At 35.1% G+C, this 25,034-nt stretch overlaps 1 protein-coding gene across 1 annotated transcript in view; it reads left to right on the top strand.

The window, feature by feature from the left end:
- Positions 1-25,034, top strand: part of DNER (delta/notch like EGF repeat containing) — a 107,354-nt gene that overhangs the window by 62,053 nt on the left and 20,267 nt on the right. Inside the window, exons 5-8 of the mRNA XM_052686835.1 lie at positions 1,289-1,434; positions 6,967-7,120; positions 12,850-12,963; positions 20,990-21,214. Coding sequence (XP_052542795.1) covers positions 1,289-1,434; positions 6,967-7,120; positions 12,850-12,963; positions 20,990-21,214 — 639 coding nt within the window. The remainder of the gene's footprint in view (positions 1-1,288; positions 1,435-6,966; positions 7,121-12,849; positions 12,964-20,989; positions 21,215-25,034) is intronic.

Genomic DNA, 25,034 nt, shown 5'->3' with positions numbered 1-25,034 from the left:
TCTCTTGGGTAGTTTTAATCTGGTCTTGTAGAGTATTTAACTGACTCATGCAAGTTGTATTCAAGTTGATAACAGTTATATTGGGTATGAGATTTTGCTACTTTGAAGACATGGTTTAGTGTTTCTAGTATAGAGAATTTATTGTTCAAAGAAAGCACCATTTTAAAAAGTGAGATCTAAAAATGAAGAACAGTGGAATTTTTCCATATCATTTGCTTTGCAATTTGTATAATTAGTCACACTTCAGACTTTCATATGCAGAATGTAAGTAATGTTCAGCAGCTGTTCTGGAAAGAGAATTTACTTGAATTTCAAGCAGTTTCCTGAGAAATTGGTGTATTACTGTTCCTTATAAGTGCTTACTGATATATATAAATATATATATGTAAAATACTAATAATGTATTATTTTTTGCAGTTGAGAAAATATTGTTCAATTTCCAGTCTGTAGTGCAAGGAGCTTTATTGCATCTTGAAAGTTCCTTTGAAACCTATGCCATAAATGAATTTTAGAATTTAGAACAAAAAATATTAGGAAAAAAGACCATTGTGTCATATGCTTCCTGCATCCATTTGCAGTCATATTTTTTAAAAGTTAAGGATATTTTATTTTACGAATATTTATATTAGAAATATGGGTGATAAGGATGTTGTTGTGCTCCAGTGTGTTTTAGTAGCTTCCAACCAACAATTTCTTTTTTCAGTTCCATAAAATTATAGTACCTAGTATCATCTCATAGAGTGATAGGACATTCAGATATAACTTGTATTGCAAATACTGAAAGGAACACTGTCAAATGGAGTACGTCATTGCAGAGTCCATCAAAGAGGCAGCGCTGAGATTGTCCATCTTTTACCACTCTAATTCTGCTTAAGATCTGTGTGCTTTCTAGTTCTACTTTAAGTAACTGCTGAAATTTATATAAATGTTTTCCTCCACTGAGATTGATTTCAATACTCCTTGCCATTAAATACTTAGGGAAGTACATAAATGATCAAAAAGATAGCAGACTAAAGTGGTTGATTATTAGAAACCTGAGAAATGAAAGCAGACTAGAGCCCTACAGGTCGATCTGTTTCACCAGCCTTCTCTTCTTTTGTTAATCATAAGAAGTGATTACAAACTCTATTCCAATTTTTGTTTACATGCATTAAATTTAGGTAAGACTGTATGGAATATGAGAAATCATGATCGATTCAATTGTTTGTCAAGCAGATGAGCATCACTGTGTATTAACATATACCTTTTTTCCCCCATATATTAATGATTTCTTTTTCTTTTTTTAAAGGTTTTTTGAATGACTCAGTTACTAAGTGCATTGTGGCTTTACGGTTGACTGTGATAGTGAAAGTCAGTACCTGCCTGCCTGCGGGAAGCCATTCAGATAAATTCCAGTGTTCAGGGAAAGGAAAATGTATCACGAAACCAGATGAGGTAAGGTGAACTTATCAAGATCTTTGCATAATTTGGAAACTTTCTGCCAATATAAATGCAAGGGAAATTGTTCTTGGTCCTCCTAGTATGTACTACCTTGCTGCTGTGAAATAGACTTCAAAAACCATAGATGTTACTAAATAATAACGGTGTATTTATGAAATAATTTGATAATGTTTGGAAATCTTCATGTGCTCTTTCTTTGAGAGATTATATTGAGAGATTAGAATGACAGCAGCAATTTCATTGACTGCTTTGATATTTTTGTGCCATCTACTAACAACAACAAAAAAATCATATATGTTAACTTTCCATGCTGCATACTGCTTTGACAAAACCAGACTGGCATTCTATGATCAAGAGCCTGTATTCTCTCCTGCCTTCTATACATGTTGACTTTAATAAAGTAATACACAGCACAAAAATGTGCAGCTAATATTTGGTTTTAATAACATTCATTTGGGAGATAAAAGCAATAGTAACTGTTGAGTAAATATTAACAGCTGCGAGCCTGCTGTGAACACAGAAAATCTGGCATATTTAGGGAATTCACTAATAGTTCATCTGCTACCATTTTGCGATTTAAATTCTCAATAAGCATGTTTGATAGAAAAATGCAGCTTTGACTTGTAACAACGATAATTAAGTTGCTGCAGTAACCTATCTGTGTGGGGCAATGCTAACATCTGGAATGACTTAACATCTTTATTCTTTGAAAATTAAATTTTAAAATGCTTAAGGTAATGTGAACACAATGACTTTTATCCAAATAACTTGTTCACGCAGTATGCTATTTTATGGTCCAGCTTAGTTTTTCTGCATTCCTGTATCTGCCATTTTTCTAGAAATTCAGCATTTTGAATTTGATTTATGTAAATAATGTGTTCAGATGTTCTATATATAGTGGCATATGAAAACATCTTTCCTTTTTCAATTTTTTGTCATGTTGAGAGTTAAAGGCTTTGATAAACAGTCAAATGTTATGTTTTTCCTGTTGTTAGTCCATTTTTATGTCCTTAATTTCTTTATTTTACTGCAAGCTATACGTCACAAAGAGAATATACATTACTTCCTGTATCTATGCAGAAGCATTAATATATTTTTATGAAGGAAAATGCATAGTTTGTTTTTAATAATCACCCGTGTTTCAAAAATCTCTGATATGTGGAATTTTACTTATTAATAAATTATAGTTATCTTAAAAAAGAAAGGCAAATTGGCTTCATGACAGCAAAGGGGAGCTTGAGAAAAGGGAACTCAGTATGTGTACATCCACACCTTTAATCCTGACTTTGAAAATTGTATCCAGCTTTTAGTGATGAATTAACCTCCCTCTTGAGCATACAGTGTTTTTCCTTCCCTGGAAAATGAATAGGATAATTTAAAATTACTCCCATCTTTTCACAGTTTTGAGGAACAGTAACAGCACAATGTGTTAAGATAGAGTTTATAGCAGAATGTGAATCAGACGTTCCTGTAGCTGAAGCTGTGGGGTATCACAATCATGCTAAAGTCCATTTTGAGTATTAGCCAGTTAATAGTAGTCAAAGAACTGGAATTAGCAGGATTCTATCTCTTTAATAACATTTTAACTTCAGAAACATGTATTTTTGCTGTCAGAAACTGTTACCTTGAACAGATGATGAAGTTTCCCAGTGATCCTCTGCAGTCTCTTCAGACCTATGCCAAGTTGTGCTCCGAAAAGGGGCAACTCAGTAAATCCTCATTGTTTCCAAATGTTGTTTATTTATGACCAGACTCCTACTCCAAAGATAATAAAAATGTTATTTTGTCTATTCAGCCATAGTGATTTTTCAAATCTGACAGTTTTCCTTACCCATTAGTGTATTAGTTGCATAATAGAATTTCAGCTGGGAAACTGAATCTGGCCCAGCGTGAGCAACATAGTTAAAAATAGAAGGTGTATATTTCATTAAACAGGATGTTTTTGCCATTGTTTAAGTTGTCTTAGGGGAGATGTATCATAAAATGTCTTTATGGTTTCCCTAATGATGAAGCAAACAACAGCCAAAATTATATGCCTGCCATGTACCAACCAACTGCTGAGTTGTTTCCCACAAGACCTTCTACATTTCTTTATCCAGAACAGAAACTTTAATTTTCTTTAGGTTTGCAACATGCCCTTTGTGATTTGTTTTTACCTATAATTTATTCAGTTTGCACATTCTAGTCTTGCAGGATGCAAAGCAACTTCTTAGTGGAATTCATAAAAGGCCTAATGTGGTGAATATGCTCAGAACTATGCTGGCTGTAGTCATTTTGCTTCCAGTGCTGAGAAGATTGATTGCCTTTGTTTTTTCATGTACTTCATAGTTTTATAACAAATCTAGTAGTAACACATTTGCGTAATGGAAACTTTAAATGTAATTAACAATCTGCAGTAACATAAGTGCAGTGGCATACTATCATCTGTGAGGCGCATAAAACTATAAACAAATGAATTTTGGTCTAACCTGGAAGTCTTGGCTGGTTTTTAGTTATTTCTTGCTTGTAAATAAGTAGCTTACCTTCTACTGAGCTGAGTGTTATAGAATGTGGACATAAAATTGTAAGCTCATAATGACAGTTTCTTTTTCAATTGTTGTTGATGCTGAACATAAAATTCACAACTTTGAACAAACTTCTTTGAAGTGAAGTGATGCTGTGTTAAAGTGATGCCTTTTCTTTGCTCTGTCTGAGCTTAGTACCTCTGTTTTGCTGTTGTGCTTGCCATTCTTCCACAACGGAAAAGTGAATGTTAAGAAACATGATACTGGTCTTGGTATTATCACCAAATAAATACCAAATTGACATTTATTGACTCTCACCAGAATGAGTTGTCCTCAGACAAATTGGCTATGAATTGAAGAGAAAAATCCTATTATAATCCAGAGAGAAGTTTGTTACAAATTTCTGATTCTGTGTAGGATTTTAAAGTGAGCTATAGACATCCATTAGATTTGAGAGCTACCATTCTGGTTCTATGGAGACAGAATGATTTCTTTCGCAGATTGCTGTTCTTGTGTAAAGTGTGGAAGAACAGACTGTGTAAATATAGAGTTTTATTGCTAGTGTTAGAACCACTTATATTTACAAAAAAAAAAAAAATCTGCCTGCACTGAGAAGGAATCGAATTGAATAATGATGATTTCCATGTCTTCTTATGGGTTATAAGTTCATGGGAGTAGATCCACTTGATTTTATTAATCGATATTAACACCAGCTCCTTGTATGCCTGAAGGCATGTCTTCTTGGTTATGGACTTTGTTTCCAAAGTACAGTATACTCCTAAATACAAAATAAGTATTTATCACACAGAAGTGTTGTGCTCAAATGACTCTCTGTAACGATTGCCATGAGTGCTCAGAGTCTTTTTTTGTCAAGACAAAGCAGACCCAAAGCATTATTTTGGTAGGGAGGGATACTTCCATAATTCAGACCAGACCATCTTTTTTTCTGTAGGATAAAAAGTAAAATTATTTTATGCCTCCAGTGAGTTTGTAATCAGTGACAAAACATAAAAACAGTGCAACAACCAGAAATTTTATTTAATGATATTAAAAAAACCCCCATAAAATGTTAATTTTTCAGAGAAATATGTAAACTTCTTAAAACTGGAGTTGAAAATCAGTGTGTAATTTAATTCTTCTCTACTTCTCTGTTTGATTACTTTGATGTAGTATTGATGATAAGAAATGGCACACAGTGTTCATGGTATGGGCTATGCAATTTATTAGTGCCTCTGTCTTTGAATCTATATCGGGATTGTATTTATTGTACAATACAACTTTATTGTACATAAAAGTTGTACAGTTTTTACCTATGGATGCCTAGTGTCAGTATTATAGTCCAAGGGCATAATCTACACCAGCACTGAAAACCATGGCACTTTTGAAACTATTTCTATATCCTCTGTCAGCAGAGCAGCCACTGCATTGGTCTCCAAATGCTTCATAAGAGAGGGAGGAAAGGAAAAGAAAGTAAGATTTAGCATGCATGTAGTTATGTAGCACCATTTTGTCTGCTCTGATATTGTAAATTTTTGTATTTAAAATATGGGGAACTGTTCTGGAAATACAGCCCAGTATCCTGTTATGGAATAACAGCAAAACTGCCATGGTGAGTGATGCAGTTTTTGATCTGTTTGCCTATTTTTTCCTTCCTATTGAACTACATCCTACTCTGGAAACATCTCATTGCTGGTGTGAAATATATGCAGAGCAGTTCTGTGAGCAGGCTTGTATCACTCGTGATAAATAACATGCACATTGTTGAGTTTTGGAGATGTACAATATGTATTTCCTTGGATATAAGCAAAATGTTTTTATCATTTTTTACAATAAGGGTGTTGAGGCACTGGCACAGGTTGCCCAGAGATGTGGTGGAAGCCCCGTCCCTGGTGATATTCAAGGCCAGGCTGCACCCGGGCTCTGAGCACCTGATGGTGCTGCAGGTATTCCTGTTCACTGCAGGGAGTAGGACTAGGTGGCCTGTAAGAGCCTCTTCCAAATCAAATGATCCTATGATTCTATTATAACATTAATTGTTATTTACACTCTATCAATGCAGTATTTTTAAGGAAAAAGTACTGCATTTTACTGACTATTATCTCGTTATTTGTATGAAGTTCATTGTCTTTTTTTTTTTTTTTCTTCCTAATACACAGCTTTTTATTAGCATGAAGCAAATAGAAGTAAAAATAGAAAATAAAATACTGACCTGGCCTTTTTGTTTCTGATTCCATGCATGTTTTGTGCTTTGCGTTGCAACATCTGTGCGTGGGACAGCTGTGTGCATCGAGGCCGAGTGATGGGGCTGGGAAATGCAGGAGTGAGTGCGGCTGCCACCTAGTGCTTAATGAACAGAGGAAGGGGGCATTTGACTTAAATGGATATATCAGATGAGAGCTTTCTTTGCTTCCCTCCTTTAATGTATCCTTGGCAATTTAAATATTTTTAAAAATTAATTAAGTTTTATTATTTAAAAAAATACTGAATATCACGCTGTACCTATGACAGTTATTTCTTTGACAGGACTAGAGCTCTTAATCTTTCATTATGCAGCAAAAGCAGCAAGTTTTGGACAAGATGTTAAATACATTCAGGAGGATAGGTGTTTTAGCAGAACCAGATTGGCTTGTGTCTCCTGAAGTGAGCCCAGCACTGCTCATCCCATAGGGGGTGCTCCTTTGTAGCAGGGTTTTGTGTGTTAAATCTATGCATTACAAATCTTGGTAATCAAACTGCTATAAAAATACAATTTCTGGAATGGAAGAAAAAAATTATACTGATTTAGGCATCGTGGATCTGATCCATGTCTAGGTGGAGATTCCCCGGCTTGATTAAAAATCTGACCTGAAGAACTGGTGCAGGTTTAGTATTTCAAATGGTAACTTCATGCATTTGATGTATTTATGTCAGCTACTTGTGTTTCGAATGGAATAGCAGCAGAAACATTCTTGTTCATAGAGCAGTCAATGAAAATATAACCTTTGAAGATTCATTGTGGAGTGCAAATTTTGCTTGTTTTTAGGCAACGTTTTTCTGTGAGTGCGAGGATGAATACTGGGGCACCCTGTGTGAGGAATTTGATGCTTGTCAAAGCCATCCCTGCCAGAACAACGCAACCTGCACCGACCTAGCACAGAAACACAACGGGAACAATTTCACCTGCAGCTGCCTGCCTGGTGGGTATCGTATTGTGCTCTGAATAATGCATTTTTGTTTTAACATTCGGAGCATATCTTTTGCAGAGCAGCAAACTGTGCATCTTCAGACCGTAGGAAAGAGGGAAAATAAAACAACATAAGGTCAGCTTTAAAGGGCTGGAAAATTCTTCAGCTGTGAATATTGGCACAAGAGGCACAGTACCGTACAGCCAAACCAAAACCATTGTGAAGGAATTATTCATATAGAATCATGAAATCACTTGGGTTGGAGGACACCTCGAAGATTGTGGAGCTCCAGCCCCTAGCTGGCTGCTCCCCACTGGATGAGGCTGCCCAGGGCCCCATACAGCCTGGCCATGAGTATTTCCAGGGATGGGGCATCCGCAGCTTCTCAATCTGCTTAAGTGCCTCACCACTCTGAATATTTTTTTTCCTAACATCTAACCTAAATCTCCCCACTTCTAATTTAAAACCATTCCTATTGTTCTAACACTATAAGACCTTGTAAAAAGTCATTCCCCTCCTGCTTAAATGTTCTTTTCAAGTACTGGAAGGCCACAGTGAAGTCTGTCTGGAGCCTTCTCTTCTCCAAGCTAAACAATCCCAACTACCTCCACCTACCTTCATAAGAGAGATGCTCCAGCCCTCTGTACACCTTTGTGGTCCTCTTCTAGACTCAATCCAACAGCTCTGCATCCTTCTTGTCCTGCAGGACCTAATAGAACTAATAGAACTTTACCTAGTGAGATGACCAAAATTATTTAGCTTGCTGTCTAAAATCAACTCTTATTTGTTTTTTCCCCCAGTATAGATTTTAAGTATACAACATATCAAACCTTTCAATAAATGTTCCTTCACTGTCACTAGTAAATTCTTTTCTTCACTCACAGAGTGACATGGAAAAGCCCTTAACATAAACTACACTTGTTGAATTGCTCCTCAGAATTAACTTAAACTTTGAAAACTTTTAAGAAATGCATAAATTAAATTCAGTAATTTGTAGATATGATTAATCATCAAGTGTCTGAGTTCTCTGAAGTTATTTCAAGAACATTTGCCATAGAAATTTGATCAAATGAGAATAGCAATTTAATTGAAATTAAAATTAAACTGAATATGACAGTAATAGTTAAAAGCTGGAATGTAAATTAATGTCACATCCTGATGGAAGAAAAGAACCTTACAAAGTGACTGTTACAGGAAACTCAATGCTATCTTAAATCTTACATTTCAAAGACAAGCTCAGTTATAATAGCCCAATTACTTTATTTTTAACTAACATAAGAAAGTTAGTAAAGTAACAATAAAACTATTAAACTTAAATAAATATCAGGTAATTTGTTTTGTTTCCTACACATATTTTATTTTTTATTTTTATAGAAAAAGCGAGCAATTTACTGGCTGATAAGTTATGAGATCACTTACTGGACAGTTGACATTTCAGGGATCTTATCTGGAAAAAAAAAACAAACAGAAATGGAAGGTACTTCTGGAATAGGTCCTCAGCCTTACAGTATAGAAATTCCTTAAAATGCAGATGGAGAAATGGATATTTTGGTCAGGCTTCCAACGGTTGTCTCTAAGTTGTCATCTAAATAAACTTTAAAGCTGAGTGTGTGGATTAAAATTATGTAAACAAACAACACTTTGTTTTGATTTATGCCTTTATTTTATTTATGCCTCTCGGATTTTCTCTTTTTCTCTCTTTGCTTAAGAGTCGTTGTAGTGAACGGGCAGCAGAAAAATGATTTATATTTGTATTTTTACATGGACATGGATTTGTACTGCTCCAAAAATTAGATATGAAGTTATTATGCACATATAATCTATTCTAATTTTGTAAATACGTGAATGGATCAACTGTTACTTTAACAACATACATAAACATAGCTGAATAATAATTTAAATTCAAGAGGGAAAAGATCAGAGTAAAACAAGTTGGAAATATTTAAACGGTCCATACAATTAATGTCACATTGACTGTGACTGATTCAGAATTCTCTGGGATTTTGACAAGTAGTTTTTAATTAGAAAAAATAATTAACATGCAGGATATGTTCAATTTATGTATTTATTGAGATAACTGTCTCGGAAGTTGTTCTGCATTAGGTATTCCTGTCCTGGCTAAATTTCTCTTTTTACATTTCCTACCTTAGGAGAAATGGAATTGGCCTCTTCTGTGTAACTGGTGATAGAACTAGAGAGAATGGCCTCAAGTAGCACCAGGGGAGGTTTGGGTTGGATATGAGGACAAATTCCTTCTCTGAAGGAGTGGTCAGGCACTGGAATGGGCTGCCCAGGGAAATGACGGAGTCTCTTTCCCCGAAGATGTCCAAGATACATTTAGATGCTGTACTGAGGGAATGGTTTAGTGGGGAAATAATGGTGCTCGGTGGACGATTGGACTAGCTGATCGTAGAGGTCTTTTTCAACCTTGGTGATTCTTTGATTCTAAATCCAGGCATAATCCTAGGAAGCCTACCTGCAGTTCATAAAATCAGAGGTTTTGCTAGATTATTACCTTCTGATCTTCATATAAAATATTTTAAAAATACTTCAAAATTCTTGGCTTTGGTTGCATAAAAAAAAGCTTTAGGTGGAATATTTATGAGAATTCTGATGTGCCTACCTGAAAGCCCCAAGAATGTTTCCAGTAGGAAAACTTAATGTTTTGATGTTTTACGGCTAAGCTTCGTGCAGTAGCATAAATGTGCTTTCCACTTAGCTACAAGATTCCAAAGATGATTATTGCTTCCGTTATTATATTTAAGTCTGCAATATTTCCTGCTTCTATTGTGAAGTTACAAATTACAGTGCCTTGATGCAGCAAATGTTACTTTATTTCTGTAACCATGTAAAAACCCAAGATATTGCTGTTGTTGTTACGATCCCAGGTACCTGCATCAAGTGCTTGCTTTATTTTTTAACTATTTGACGTCTTCACTTTTCAAAGGCTTCCCATGAATTAAAGAAGTCTCTGTCAGGGACAAGTATTTGAATTACTTGTCTGAGAAAGTGTTAACACTGTGTAGAAAAAACATTGTGTTGATACTGTGAGATGCACTGTAGAAAGGAAACAGTGACTGAGAACACAACAGTTTCTTGAACAAACTACATTTCTGTTACATATTTTGGATATATTTTGAATTTTCTTTGACATCTTTATTTCTTTAAACTCTTTTAATCCTTTCCATTTAAAATTTTTCTCTAAAATTTAGTTTTTTGCCTTTTTAAATACATAACTATTTTTTCTCCTTGTCTCTGCAAAAAATGTTAGTTCCTATGGAAAAAAAAGTCTAAATACTTCCTTCTACAAAATCCCTCCTGTTTATCATGGTAGAACACAATCTTATAGTCTATGGAATTAAGCTATTTAGCTTCTATATATAAAGACTTCCCTTCTGAATAACAGCATGATCAAGTCTCTATGTAGATAATTGAAAAGACAAATATAGTTAACTCCATTTATTACATTCTGGATCTTGCAAGATATGCTTTATGACCTCAAATCATGATATTTACGTTATAATTTTGAATTTTTATTTATTTATTTATTTATTTTTATTGATAGTAAATGTAAAATATTATTCAGATGGCTTAACTAATATTAACTTGTGTTCCTACTGGTAAAAAAAATTGCATATGGAAAATTATTAAAGGCAGAAGAAGTAAGAATTTAATTATTGTACTAAGAGTTTAAATATTGCCTCCATTTGCAAATTTCAGAGCCATTCACGTATGAATGGTATAATTTCCCAGATTTTGTTAGACAAAAATGTTGTGAAGATCTATGACAGCACAAAATGAATAGATGTAATGATTCTTACAGTATATCTGACCAGCAAAGTGTTTTGTTTTTTTCTTATGGTGGTTGCTTAGCTCTTCTAACTTCATAGCTCTTGCTATGAAATTCCCAAATCATATTCTCTTGTAGATAAACATCCCATATCGATCATATTAAGATGGAGCATATTTATTTTCATAAAACAGACAAAATATTATCTCTGATGAATTTTGTCTCAAGCTATAGTAACATTTACAGGAAGTCAGCAAGCTTCAGAGCAACACAATCATTCACGCTTTTCTGTGCCAACATTCCTTTGGATGCACACTGAATTTCAGGATAATTTTTAGCTTTCACAAACTCCAAAGTTTGATGACTGAAAAAATGCTTAAATGAGTTAAACACACCCAGTTCTGTTTTGTAATTCATAAAATAATCAGCTGAATGTCAGAACTTGGAAATATGAAACCTATAGATGAAACAAATCAGTTGATGTAGTCTTATATAGTATCTCTTTTGTTGTTATAAATTTTATGTTAATTTAAGACCAATTAGAATTACAGAAAATTGCTGGCTGTGAAAAGTATGGCTTAGGTCTGTCCGTGTGCCTTCATCCAGTCCAGAGGAGCTGCCTCACAAGAGCACAGTTCTGGTTTTAGATGTCCTTATTCCTCTCAAGTTTATCTGACTTACAGCTGACAATCTAGATACAAGTTTCTTTCTCAAAGTATCACACTGCAGAAAATAGGATCAGAATGTAGATCATTGTAGCATACAAAAGCAGTAAGGTAGACAAAGAGAAATGCCTTAGACATCCTTCTTTATAGTGCTACTCTAGAAACTCAAAGTATAACAATCTATTTTGAGATCTACTTTATGGCAACAGTGATTGATTTGAAAAGATGTAACTATTAGCCTGTCTGAAAGATTTCTAAAGTGTTGACTTTGATTGCATGAATAAAAATTATTTAATCAAAACATGCATTTTCTTTTTACTTTTTTCTTCTTTTCCTTCCTTGTCTCCTACATAAGTGAAATTTTATTCCAAGCACGTCCTATGTCTCACCTTAGATCTTTCTCTTAGGCGCCTGCCCTTAGCTGTGTATTAACAGCATCAGCTTGCTGACCCTTAACACCAGCCATGGTGCTATTGCAGAGGAGGCTTATAACTTTATGTAGGGTTCCTTTTAAAAAACAAAGTACCTATGTGTATTGTGTGTACTTTCTTCTTCTGTCATGCATCCAAGATAGTTTTTTGGAAGTAAAGAAAAATAGGAATGAGGAATGTGTGGTATTCATTAAGGAATTTAAATTTGGAATGTTTAATCTTTTAGTTTGTATTTTGTATCTTTGTTCATTTTTTTTTGATGTATTATAGACTTCAAACATATGGAACAAAGCAATCTACGGTCAAATAGTACAGTACACACAATCTGTAGCTTGTGAACTTGTAGGAGCTTATTTGGAAGAGATTGCAACTGTACTTCACAACTCCCACTTAAAATAAACACCCTCTCTAGAGCGCAGAAGTAGGAACAAATGGCAGTCATTCAGCATATGCACAGCTAATTCAGATGACAAGTCCTGTTTAAAGTCTTCCTGAAGATTTTTCACTTGAGATTCAAGATGCATTTGAAAACCATTCATAAAGAACTTCTTTTTTTTGATTACGTGAGTCCTTATGAGAACCCACCACCAACCTTCATTATGCTAGTCAGAATATTGCTGATAGTAAAATACATTTGATATAATCTCTAGATTTCCACTACTTATTTATTTCTCCTGTGAAGGATAAGTTCTTATTAAAAACCCCATTTTACAAGAAATTAGAAGACTGTTCTATTTTGATTCATTACTTTGGTTAATTTTGTTCAAGAAAGCTATTAGGACTGTTTGAAGTTACCATTTAGTGATAAGATCTCGTTTTCCCTATGCTTTCTGAATATTGTGTGCTGTTTTGTAGGTTACACTGGAGAGCTGTGCCAGTCAGAGATTGATCACTGCATCCAGCAGCCGTGCCAAAATGGAGGCACTTGTTCATCCAACACCCATGGATTCACCTGTCAGTGCCCAGAAGGTAAACAGTGACTTATTTGATGTCTTGTACAAATTGATATTTCATGGTGTACTCAGTCTGAATTTTTAGTTTTATAAAAATATATTCAAAATTGTACTTTACACCATATTAATAAGCAGAAAAAAATCCAGATGAGATATCCTATGTCATTTGTATTGTGTGAAGTATGGTAAGAGCTTAGTGTTATAGAGTATATGCTGCATAGAGCATTTTTATCCATTTGCTTGCACCTCTACAGTAGAAGTCAGGCTCCAGCACTGTGAGAAAGATAAGAGAATCTGAGGAAACTCAGAATTCATTCTGATTTTTGTGTTGTCCGGTAAATGAGTGAGAGGAGCTGCCTTGCATGCAGTATTTGCATATTTCTGCTTATGAATCAATTAGAGAAAAAACAGTGCTTTAAATCCCACAAAGTTTTACTTCCATTCTCCTTTCTGTTAGGACTTATTTTTTTCTCTGCATGATAAGCCTTTCAGTGATTCTCATTGGAAAACACCATATTTGAAACTGTGTGAAATGAGGACATTGCAAAGGCAAAGTATGTGCTTTCATAGCACTTTGCTGTGTGGAATGGCAGATGCCTGAGTCGCTCATAAAAAAATTATCAGAAGTGAAAGCTCTCAATTATGAAATCTTCTATTAGTTATTTATAATTAGGATTGGAACTTGGAACTAATTATATTTCTGATCTCTATGGATGTTTTTATTCTGCCAGCAACTCGCGTTTGCTCTAAGGGTACAAGTCTTTGAGAACTATTCTGGTAATGTATACTTGGTTAATAATGAAAGATTATTTGTGATTTCTTCAGAATGATTCCTTGCTTTTCTGGAGTTATGCTTTGATGATCGACCCATTTAACAACTGTTTTGAAACACAGACATTGACATTTTGGCTGCAGAGGGTATCTTGCATCTGGAAGAATTTTGAAAACTAGCTTATAACTAGTAACAAAATTCAGAAAAGAAAATTTCAGTATTAGACTTAGTAATTCATTTGTATTTTTCATAGGAAAACTGCTCACTGTCTTTAAAAATGCCTTGTAGGAAAATATTTTGCCATTACAAAATACATGGAAAAAATTATACTGGGACTTTTGGATATTTTAAAGCTGCCACATTGTTTGTGTGTGCGACAGGGCCTCCTTGCTTGTTCCTGATGGCCCTTTCATCAATACGCCAACCAGCTCTCAACTTCTCTTACTGCTCTTTGAGGCTGAGACCATGATGACAGCATTGTATGTGCATTTGGGTCCCAAGATGGACTGCCCTCTGCTGATGTGCCACTGCTTGATGTGCAGTGTTCTTGATTATGGCAGGCTTTCTTCTGCAGGAGAACCAAATTACTTTTGCTTCTCTCTTAGTCTTACTTGTCTTCAGCTATATCTCTGTTATGCTGCTTGGTCCTACAGTCTTGTTGACTGCTTTGTGTCTTCAGTATTTATCTTCTGCTTCCTTTCTTTGTCACTGATCCAGATCCATATTTGATCAGTTTCCAGATCAGTTCTCTTCTGTGCTGTGCTTCAAGTAGCAAATCTTGGAATCTTGGCACTGTTGCTCCATTATCTTAGTATATGTGCTGAAGGCTGTTGCTGTTTTACCTTAGGACAGCACTGGTACCATTTTCTCAGGTTTCTGCTTTTTTTTTTTTTTTTTTTTTTTTTTTGACTCTTCTGTACTTATTACATTTTACATACCTGTGCTCTCCTATTCTTGAGGTCTTGAGATTTTCTAGGATATCTGGATTTTTCTTAAAGATACAGTGGGATTTCTGACCCTTCAAGAGGAAAGAAAAAATTACTTGGCAACTTCAAAAAGAAGAAGGTGTCTGCTCATAGAATTCATTGTTATTCAAATGTGCTTTTTGTGTCACCTGTCTGAAACTTTGCATGAGAAGTTACCAATTCTAATCTCCCAGCATTATATCTGCATTGCTAAGGGCAGCCACATTAGAGAGCCGGGATGGAATTGGGCAAGGAGCTGTTACTCTGATAACTTATTTGTATGTCTAACATGATTACGTGGTATAAGTATTTTCCCTTTCAAAAAATATTGTGGCATCTCAAGAAAACATTTTACATAAACGCACTTACAACCCTTGTAAAAATCAAATTTAACATAGAAAAAAAACCTCTGGAGATGATGGAATGGTTCAGGAATCACTTTCTGGACTGGGCAGCACTATTCCGCAGAAGAATAGTGTTGAACACTTCTTATTCTTGGTTCCTTGGAAATGAGCATTTTCTGAGAAAATCATTCTTATGCTTGCCTGAGCACATGCCACCTTTTGTGAATAGTTGCTTTTCTAGATTGAGCCTGTGATAGAATCACAGAATGGCTTGGGCTGGCAGGGACTTGAAGCCCTGCCAATTCCAGCTCCCTGCCATTGACTGGTTGCTGCCCACCAAATCAGGTTGCCCAGGGCACTGTTGATTTTTCTAGATGCATTTTGATGCATTGTTCTCTCATAGAGGCATATTTTGAGAGCTTCTATCTTGTTTGGAAGGATGTGGTTATTTTTGTAAATAAAGCAAAGTGTAGGTAATTAAAAATTACAGGTGTGGTAATTTGCTATTTTTAGAGTCTGCAGATTTTCCATTAAAAAAACCCCCACACACAGAGAAAACCAAAGCCATGAAAGATTTCTAATTTAAGCAAGATCTCCAACTCTGCTTCTATTCTCCTGCTGTGCGTAATAGCAATTGCTAGTTGAGATGAGGCCTTTTTTCTGTACTGCTAATTCAGCACAGTGGGGGAAAGGTAGGCAGAGAGCTTATACATGTGTAAGAACTAAAACTGGAGATTCTGTGTGGATAGGCAGAAAAAGACAAGAGCAGGTGAGAAGTACTACAAAGGGAAAAGGGAAAAATGGCAGAAAATGGAATGAAATGGAAACAGAGAGGAATATTCTCGAGACTGCACATTTTTCTTTCATATGAGATCTGCAACTTGTGAAAGAGGAATGTGAAAGCACACCGAAAGTGAGATATGAGGCACTGAAAAAGAAGCCCAAATCGAATATGAACATTTCATGATTATTCTTTAGACATTGTTATTGTCTTAAGAGTCTTTTAATAAGGAAAAATTCTTTAGGCTTGAAGATTCCATTTTCTATGTGAAGCATCATAGATTTTAATGTGTCAAAAATGCTAGAAAATAAATTGTTATATGAAATGGATGAGTCACCCTTTATTTAAGAGCAAATCAGAATTTATGTTCAAAGCTGTGAATGAATGAATTTGAACGATGCTAAAGACTGAAGAATTTGTTTAAAAGATGTTTGGGATGTCTTACTTACTCGGCGTTCATCTTTATCGTACCTAACATAGTTAGCAAATACTGCCTTCAAATGTCCATGCAAATAAATTTCCAAAAATTCTAACCACACCCCCAAGTAAACATCTGTCAACTCGGATGTGGATGTTTGAAATTTATATTCAAAATGATTCTGTAAATACCCAAATCAATCTGTTAAATACCTGTTTTTATTTTCCTTCTCTTATTGTTATGTATAACTACCACTGCAATGGAAGTAATATTGTTAATTAGGATACTGCTGATCATTTTATAAATTCAGTTACTTCAACATCTTTAAATCAGTGAGAAATTATATGAATTCCCAAGGCACCCTGGAGTTCAGTATACAAATAATAAATAGAAACGTAGACATAAAAACAAGGTTGGAAATAAGCAAAAACATTTACAATAAATACTTAATCAACAGGAAAACTTGTAGTCCTATTAGCGGTTTTTAGGGGTTTACTACTCTCTTTATTTGGAGCTTGCCAGCTTGACTGTAGTGGCAGAAAACTTTTAATTCAAATTAGCATATTTTTGAAATAATTTTCCAATAATGGATTTCATAACCAGTAGAAAGAGGTAGACAGGAAACTATGTTATGACTGACAGTAGACATTCTACTTGAAATTTAAATTTCCAATTGACTTTATTTTACTATTGCCAATCGACTTGACCAGCTGCAGGGAATTAGAGCTATGTAAAAGACAGCAAAAGTTCTCTGAAATACCTGCTGATAATTAGAAAGCAGCAGAATAAAGGATGTTCTTACTGTGGTTTCTGTGGTTTAAAACGTATAGAGCTTGACAACTATAGAAGATGCTAAGTTGTGATTCATATATGTTGATTTGCAATAGCAGCTAGAAAGTGCACATTTTCACCATGAAATATGGTGATGAGTAGAAAATAATTCACTTGTCTATATGAAGAATTGTTTTAGTTTTATGTTCTTCACTTTTTCTGGACTTCATCATTCACGTAGAAGATTTTTCTGGATCAGATTTTGGAAATGCGATTCTAATTTCTTTAGGGTTGAATATAATTAACCTATTATATATTTTAATTCCAGGAAAATAGGATACACAGCTGTTGTGTGTGTAAGATTTCCCAAGGTTACTGGTGATTACAGAATGTGGAGTTCTTCACATTACCATAAGAGAGTTTAATTTACCTGTAGAATATTGTGTTGTTAATTAAAAATTTTTATGGCTGTTCAGTTTCTGCTAATCTAATGCTTTTATCTGGCATTTTTCCAAATTGCTCCTATTTTTAGTAGATGTCTCTGCAATGCTTTAATGTGTTTGGCCTCTGTTTGCCTTTATCTGCTGAGACTTAGCTAGGTGAATTTCCATCAAAAACTTGCAAGTCTTTTTGAATTGTTTCTTGTTTTCTTATGATGAGTAATTTTTTTTTCCTTTACAGAATTTTGATGAAATTCCATCAGACGTCTCACATTTCTTCATGGAACAAATTTCTATGGGGGAAAGTAATGCATTTCTTTCAGATCTAAAGGTTTTTGTAGACTCTAGGCCTAGTAATTCAGAAGTTTAAATTTTCACGTTTGTGTATTTCTTGGAATTGGGTTTAACATAACATTCTGGCAAGCTGGTTGTTCAGCAAGCTGTATAAAGAGCAATTTTACAACACTTCAGGAAGCATTTAAGTTGTTTGATTTATTACTTGACTCCTGCTTTCAGTAGCCAAGTAATTAAAATCCCCCCATGATGAGGAATTCGGCTTCTATCCAGAGCTTTTCTAACTCTGGAAATACTTTCTGATCTACTTTCTATTGTTGCCCTGGAGGTCTGTAGCAATATGTAAAGAATACCACCTGACAGCTAACTTTTATTCTCTTTGACATCTAACCAAACGATCTGTTTCATGCAAGCACAAATAGTGCTTTGTGTCTTTGAGCAGTATAATTGTTTTCTAATGCTGCTTTTCCCCTTTGCCTTCTGTGTTATTTCTGCATTTTGGTTGTGTCCCTGTTATACCAGTGACCTAGATGCAAGGTTGTGCCTGTGTCAGTTAGCTGAAGAACAATTCAAGGGGTAATTTTCTGCAGTTAAATGTAATCCTGTAATAATGCTTTATTCTGCTTTCAATCAATATATATCTGATCCTGATTTTTATTTACGTAATTTCAACAGTTTTATTGATATGGACTCATATCTACTACCAGAAATGCCAAAATAACACATCTTTAATTTGGATGCATAACTACTGATGATTCTAGAGTTTTCAGACATTAAACTCATACATAAGATCTGTATTTCCAGAATGAACTAAGCATATTTCACAGTGCAAAGGTAGCACGAAGGCAACGTTTCAGCGTATTTTAAAATTTCCTCTGTTCTCAAAGAGCTCTGTCACTCGAAACATTAGCCATCTGCCATATGCTTCTCTTTGTAAAGGTTGTAGTGAAGCAATGTAAGTATCATTGTGTGACCTCCGATTTCATTATCTTTTAAAATCTAGCTTCAGAGCTACTGTAGAGATTTACTAAACTCACTGATTGATCTCCTCCTGGTAATAGTTAAAAGTCCTCGCAGATTCCTTTAAATCCATCCAGGATTTTATGATAAAAGCAAAGGCTTTTTCAATTTAATAGCAGACAATTGCTGGAATTAGAAATTTGGTTTTAGGGTTTTCCATTCCATTCACTTTCTGATGGTTACGCAGTTATTGCTTGCAGGAAGGACTTCTACTATAGGATTCCTCAGTATTTATAGGTTGTTCCTTTTCAGCATCAGTATGCAGGAGGTACTGATAAAACCCACAAACCAATCTGAGTAACAGGACATCAGAATGCTGAGGGCAGAAGGGCCTTGCCTGTGTTCGTTGTCTATGCCCTGCAAGATCTGCTTTTGTTTCCTGTTCTGAGATTACGAGTTATTTATAATTAACTGTTAATAGTCAACTATTGGGCAGTTGTGATCTTTTTATCTTTTCATAGTTATAATAATCTGTGTTTTATTAATTTTTGGAATAGTTCTTTCTAATACACCATACTGGTTTAATGTAGATTGATCTACTTTCTAATGTGCTTCTTCTCAGAAACACCAATTTCCTGACAACAGTTGAGCAAAATTACTACTTAATTCAGCCAAATGTGAATTGTGAATTATTAAAAAGCAGAGAAATTTAAAAAAGCTCTGAAATTAACACATCTGTTAAAATTAATTTTAAACTATTTCCTCATTGATTGAAATGTGGAATGTGTTTAGAAAAAAAATATTTAAACATCCATTAAAAGACAATGAGATGCTGTAAAGTATATATTGAAGGTAGCATTTTGACCCACTTTTGGTATTCATCTTAAACTTTATATCATACAGAGATTCAGTTCCAATTGATCATCTTTTAAATACAACATTGAGACTTTTTAAATATAAGAGCTATAAAATATGGATAACAATCTACTTCATTTCATCAGGGGTAAGATTTACAGATTGAATATTAATCCAAAGTGTCACCTGTCATTATTTGTCTTCATGCTCCGAGTTGGTTTAGAACAGAGCCATCTCCTCCATCTTGATCCTTTCTGTAACCATCAGACACATGCTGTGCATTTTTTTTTAAATCTGTTTTTGTCTCTTTCTGATTAAAAGCTTTGGTACATGCAGTTGATTCTGAAGGATATCTGAAATGTGGCTGTGATCTCTTTGGTTGCTGTGACAGTGGGGTCTGTTCTCTGCCTTTCACAGTGACAACTGTTATGGTTTATGCTTTAGAGCAGATTTTCTTGCTGGCTTGATCGTTCTCAAGTGGGGACTGTCCTGATTTGCTCCTGGTTTGCCATTCTCAATGATTAATTTATTTAAATTTCAAGAGCTGTTCTACCATAGTAGATATTCCAGTGTGTTTTGACCAGGCATACTTCTGTTGCAGTGAATGATACTATATCCATGAGGAAATATTCATTAAAAAAATTACACTTGAATGGAAAAGAGAGTTGATCTTTAATCTAATGCTAGGAATTGAATATTCTTTTCTGACCTGTGTTAGCTACTATAACTATGCTTCTTGTAACCATGTGGATGTGATACAAACTGTATAGTTAATATACTGTAGTTCTATCATTTCTTCAAATATCATTCTTCTCTACATTACAAAAAAAAAAAAACACAAACAAAACAAACACCCACAATCAAATAACAAAACACAAAAAAAAACCAAATAACTCCCTTGCAGGGATACTCTTTCATTCCTACCTAATTTTGTACAGTGTTGCTTTAATGAATAATTAAATAAGAAACATTGTCATCAGAAAAGCTATTCTTTTATGCTATTAAAACACAGTTATACTCCTGTGGTCCTTTAGAGGCTGTTATTCTTAACCAACACATTACCTTTAATAAGAAAAGTGAATTTGGGCTTCTGTTTTTTTTTTTTTTAATGTACCTTTCTATTCTGTTTCTGAACCCTAGAAAAGCACCTCTGCTTTTCTAGCCAGGTGCAGTTAAGAATGTGGATAAGCCCTGCCAGATTCAATAAATATTTTTTTCACTTCTCTGTCTTAATCACATGATAGTATGATGCTACCTGAAACTGCTTATATCTTCATGTTAACTGTAAAATTTGAGTTTATATAGGAAGCGTGGACTTTTCTAGTTTTCATTCAATAAAAAAATATGAATGTATGTCAATGGCTTAATTTTAAACTTGTTTAATTGTTTACATTGTTTGGTTACCAAAATGTTTAATTATCAAAAACATTTATTTCTTTTAGGGTTTTTAGGAATCTCCTGTGAAGAAAAAGTAGACCCTTGTGCATCAAATCCCTGCCAGAACAATGGAACTTGTTATGCAGATAGACTTGTCTACTCGTGCAGTTGTAGTTCTGGATTTACAGGACCTACGTGTGCTCAGCTTATTGACTTCTGTGCTCTGAATCCTTGTGCACATGGCATCTGTCGCAGTGTTGGAACCAGTTACAAATGCCTCTGTAGTCCCGGTTTGTACCAAACAGTTACATTACATATTTTATAAATCATCTGGTATTTTTGTATGTAGATTTCGATGTATACTTTAAAATTACTTCATTTTTCTCTTTTCAGTACATAAAGCACATTGAGCAGATGTTATATCTGTTTAGAGTAATGCTAGGAATCTACACATTCCATTTGAAAAATCAGAAGTTGCAGGGTAAGCACTGAAAATACCCACTGAGATCCATATGGCTTGGTTGACATTTACTGTTATATTAAAGAATTGTAGTGTGCAGGATAAGTCTTTCTTAGGTGGGATAGCAATGTCATTGAAGTTGCAAAGTTTGGGGGAAAGACTGGAGAACATAACAGTACTGTTTGGGAAAGGACTGGAAACAGACAAAGTAACTGAATAAGGTACAGTAGGAAAAAAAATGATTGCTAAATAGCAGAGGGTGTGAACAGGAGAAAAAAAAATTGAAGTTCAAAATAACTACAGAAATCTGTATACAGCAAGGGGAGGTAGAAATATGGGAGCTCCTTGATAGCATCAACCTTTTCCTTGACTGGCTAGTTTGTGTTCCGTTAGCTTGTTTAATTTCTGAACAGAAAAGTGCTGTTTTTCTGGCTCTTGAATGGTATAAGCTGTTAGGATATAAGCTGTTAGGACACGGTGAAGCAAAATCTCTGGAAGAAGGCAAAACCATTGAGATGCAGAGCTGGACAACACTGAAAGTGATCAATATATATCAATAGGATTTATCCTTAAGTGATTTCAAATGTATGACTGAAACCACAGTTGGCTGAGAAAAAACAACCAAAGAACACTGAGGAGCATTTAAAAAAAAAAAATCTATGCTAGATATGGTCTGGAAAGTTCTGAAAAGAACTGTAGGAATTCAAACATAAAAGAGATATTTTACCCGTGTATAAGCAATACAAAAAGTCTCCAGCAGCCTCACCTTCCCAATTAATGTAAAAACTGTCTTTGAAATGCCTAGTATAAAAAGGGATTGGATTTGCAGAGCTGTCCAAGGACCCTCCAGTGACATTCCTGGAAGCAGCACTCAGTGTCTCAGTCTGGGAAAACCAGCAAAGACTCTGACAGCCTGTTGCAATACTTGTGATGTTGGTGAATAAAATTTGTGTGCAGCTTGGTAGTATTATTGAAAGTTAATAATAAATATTCTGAACTACAGAGAGACATTACCATACATTAGTGGGAAAGAAATGATATCTACTTCTTGAGCTTGCAGGCTCTCTGGCTTGCAGGTTCTCAACATGAGTATGCCTCGCTCCAAGACTTTTTTTTGTATGGGAGTCTCTCACTTTCAAATATACCACAAAATAAATGCACATAATACAGGTATGTTAGCAGTAAGTTTACTAAATAATATTTTAGAACTCCCTTATATATTGGTTATGCATTATATCTGAAACCCACTGTTTAAAAAAGAAAGCAGCAACTTATTTTTTGTGTGATGATGCCATGTTCTTTTTATATGGTATTTGACAGAGGATGTAATTTCTTATTATAAAAGCAAAGTGCTGCAAAATTTTGCTTCTTTTTTCAACTTGAATGCCATCCTTTCTTTATGCAGTTTCTACTAGCAGGTATACAGTGTCATCTGGATTTTCATTTTTGTTACTCTTGCCTCAAAAATTAAACAGGAGAGGAATTTTAAACAGTTTCAATTAAACTAAGGTCTGCGAAAGTTCCCTTGCTTAGTAGACAGTTTGATTTCTAGATTGGTACACTGGCCAAAAACACATGATGAATGAGAAGTCGTGGCTATTATGCTTGTATATCTTGCATATCACGTTTTGCAGAATGCTCACAACCAGGCATTCGCTACTGATTTTTGTGCGTGTTGACTCTCATGAGTATAGTCATGCATAACCTACACCATGTAATAGCTTGTACAGAAACGCTAATTTGTATAAATTAACTTGGAAAGCTGACTGATGCCTTTGAATAATCTCATTTCCAAATTGGGAAAGAAAAATAGTCAGCGTTTCTGAGTTAGGTTTTAAATGAACAGATTTGTTTCTTGATCACATAATATACAACTAGGTTAGTAAAGAGCTGTGTATGAACTGATGTTCCTTGTGAATTAGAGTTCTCTTTTGCTTTTTATCCCATTAGGCCTTCCCAATAAAAATGGCTTTTGTCCTACTGTCTTAATTTGCTAAAGTGTTAAGTGTGGATAAGCACAGGAATCGCTGCCAAGGAGGCAGTGTGTGAGAGACCTTCAAAAGCTTTCAACCTTGTTCTTTATCGACTTACGAAGAGAGAGGAAGCATCTCTCTCCCTTTTGTTAACCTGTTAGCGCAGATATTCTCAGGAGGTCGGCAGACACTGCTGTATCTTTTGCCCCATCAGCTTGTTCTTGAAGGTTCTGACAAAGCCCATGGCTTCTCATCAGCCTGCTTGATACAGATTTTGTGTTCCCTTTCATGTTCTTTCCCTTTGTAATTTTTGACACAGCCATGTTGAAAAGTGCCTTAGCACAGGTGGTTGTAGCCCATGCCTCCTTGTTGCTTCACAGGAAGGATTTGGGAATCCAGGTGAGAGTGGCAGCAGATCTGTTACTGCCCTTGTGAAGATGAATAACAATGGACAGTTGTTTAGAAGGAGAAGAGGTAATGCAGGGACATCTTTATTTTATTGTACCTTTTAGGTTCACTATTCCTTTCCCAGCCTCTGAAGAGAGCACATCAAAGTGAAACTGTCAATGGCAGATTCTGCTGATGTGCATGAAACTGAAGGTATATTCACTTTGTAGTGACCTGGAAAAATAATTTAATCTTTTTAGGTGTCCTTTTTAAAGCCACAATGACAAACTTGTTTTCTCTTGTTCAGGACGCAGCAGCTAGAGTAGTGTTGTTAATGTACATGGCTTTCCTTTCTGAACATGTCCATAGAAATGTTATACACAACGTGGTAGGCAAATAGCTGTATTTGGTATTGCTTGTGAGTTTAATGCTTGTGCTACAAAGGAAGCAACTGTGCCGTAATCTGTTATTCTGAATTTATTTCTGAAATATTCTCCCAATTCCATCTCAATTCTTTAATAAAACAAACCCACAAATAGTTAGCTTGAATAATCTGCTTCTGCATCCAGTACCATGCATGGCTCATACACCAGTGTAATTTAAAAGCAAGTGTGAAGAGAAGCCCTTCTGAAGAGCTGCAGGAGGAGACTCAGTGCCAGCAGATGCAGTGCTGTGGGTGAGGGCCTGGGGGCCTGCACATGGGGGAGATGCATCTTCTGGCTTTGGAGAAAATGGTTCTGAAATGTGTCTTAGTAAGTCCAGCTTACTAAGTCCTTTTCCCTGGAGTCTTTATTCATGTCCATAACATCTGAATTTATGATATGGTCATTTATCTACTACTTTTATAGTTGTATGTAACAAGTAAATAAAGATCTTAAAGACCATATAAAACCTATTACAACACACAGCATTATAATGTAGATTACAAATATTAGTATTCGCTGTATTGCATCACAGTAACAAGAGAAATACTGGCTGCAATGAGGGAAGAGGGTTAAATGTTTAACTGCTGCTTTTGTTGTTAGACTAGAATGTTTATCCTCAGTTTTCCCACAGGTGAGGAAAGAAGAGATAGTGCCATGTTTTCACGAAGCCAAATTATTTAAGAAAACACAAACGGCAATCATTTGTCTCCATTATCCACTCAACTGAGTTGATTCTAACTTCCTGACCAGTTTGCAGGCAAGCTGTATGGTCCTGTGGCATGAAATTGGTAGCAGAACATATTGAGCAGTTGAAGAGAGAGATGTGGTAGAAAATGCAAAATTCTTTTAACTCTGTGTTTGCCGT

The sequence above is a fragment of the Tympanuchus pallidicinctus genome, unplaced genomic scaffold, assembly GCF_026119805.1.
Source record: "Tympanuchus pallidicinctus isolate F22 unplaced genomic scaffold, pur_lepc_1.0 scaffold22, whole genome shotgun sequence".
NCBI classification, from domain to species: Eukaryota; Metazoa; Chordata; class Aves; order Galliformes; family Phasianidae; genus Tympanuchus; species Tympanuchus pallidicinctus.
The sequence above is the reverse complement of the archived record's forward strand: the minus strand, read 5'-3'. Positions and strand labels throughout refer to the sequence as shown.